At 40.9% G+C, this 956-nt stretch overlaps 1 protein-coding gene across 1 annotated transcript; it reads left to right on the top strand.

Annotated features, from left to right (window-relative positions):
* Positions 1–6: 6 nt before the first annotated feature.
* LOC119345395 (alpha/beta-gliadin-like) lies at positions 7–680 on the top strand. Its single transcript, XM_037615495.1, has one exon. The coding sequence runs from the start codon at positions 94–96 to the stop codon at positions 514–516; it is 423 nt and encodes a 140-aa protein (XP_037471392.1). The 5' UTR covers positions 7–93; the 3' UTR covers positions 517–680.
* The last annotated feature ends 276 nt before the right edge of the window (positions 681–956 follow it).

Genomic DNA, 956 nt, shown 5'->3' with positions numbered 1-956 from the left:
CAACAACAACAACAACAACAACAACAACAACAACAACAACAACAACAACAACAAATCCTTCAACAAATTTTGCAACAACAACTGATTCCATGCATGGATGTTGTATTGCAGCAACACAACATAGCGCATGGAAGATCACAAGTTTTGCAACAAAGTACTTACCAGCTGCTGCAAGAATTGTGTTGTCAGCACCTATGGCAGATCCCTGAGCAGTCGCAGTGCCAGGCCATCCACAATGTTGTTCATGCTATTATTCTGCATCAACAACAAAAACAACAACAACAACCATCGAGCCAGGTCTCCTTCCAACAGCCTCTGCAACAATATCCATTAGGCCAGGGCTCTTTCCGGCCATCTCAGCAAAACCCACAGGCCCAGGGCTCTGTCCAGCCTCAACAACTGCCCCAGTTCGAGGAAATAAGGAACCTAGCGCTACAGACGCTACCTGCAATGTGCAATGTCTACATCCCTCCATATTGCACCATCGCGCCATTTGGCATATTCAGTACTAACTGAGAAGAAAATAACTCTAGTACTAGATATATGAAACACCGTTTTCTCGGTCCATGGTTTGGTCGTTGTAGCGGTGAAAAAATAATGTGACATGCACTATCATGTAAGAACCCAAACTATACTAGTTCAAACTTGGGAATAAAAGACAAACACAGGTCTTGTCTACATATTTATGTTGCATCTATTTATATATTAAAAGTAATATAAGGGGAACCAGGAGCAAGGTAAATATGCTAGAAAATTGCACGTTAATTAGAAATTACTAGCCCCCAATCTGGTAAATCTTAACAAATAGAATTATCTTGACCGTTAGATTTATGTAACATATATAATGCTCTGGGCCTCCAACGACTGTACGTGACACATCTGAACGCACATATGTTAAAGAAAATATATTTGGTAAATGGTGGGCCTCTTTAAAAAGAGAACTCGCGTACATGCAC

The sequence above is a fragment of the Triticum dicoccoides genome, unplaced genomic scaffold (genome assembly GCF_002162155.2).
Source record: "Triticum dicoccoides isolate Atlit2015 ecotype Zavitan unplaced genomic scaffold, WEW_v2.0 scaffold232730, whole genome shotgun sequence".
NCBI classification, from domain to species: Eukaryota; Viridiplantae; Streptophyta; class Magnoliopsida; order Poales; family Poaceae; genus Triticum; species Triticum dicoccoides.
This window is presented reverse-complemented; position numbering and strand designations above follow the sequence as displayed.

Bases quoted from the DNA above. Each gene is read 5' to 3' on its own strand.
- LOC119345395 (XM_037615495.1), top strand. From the start codon at position 94: ATGGATGTTGTATTGCAGCAACACAACATAGCGCATGGAAGATCACAA.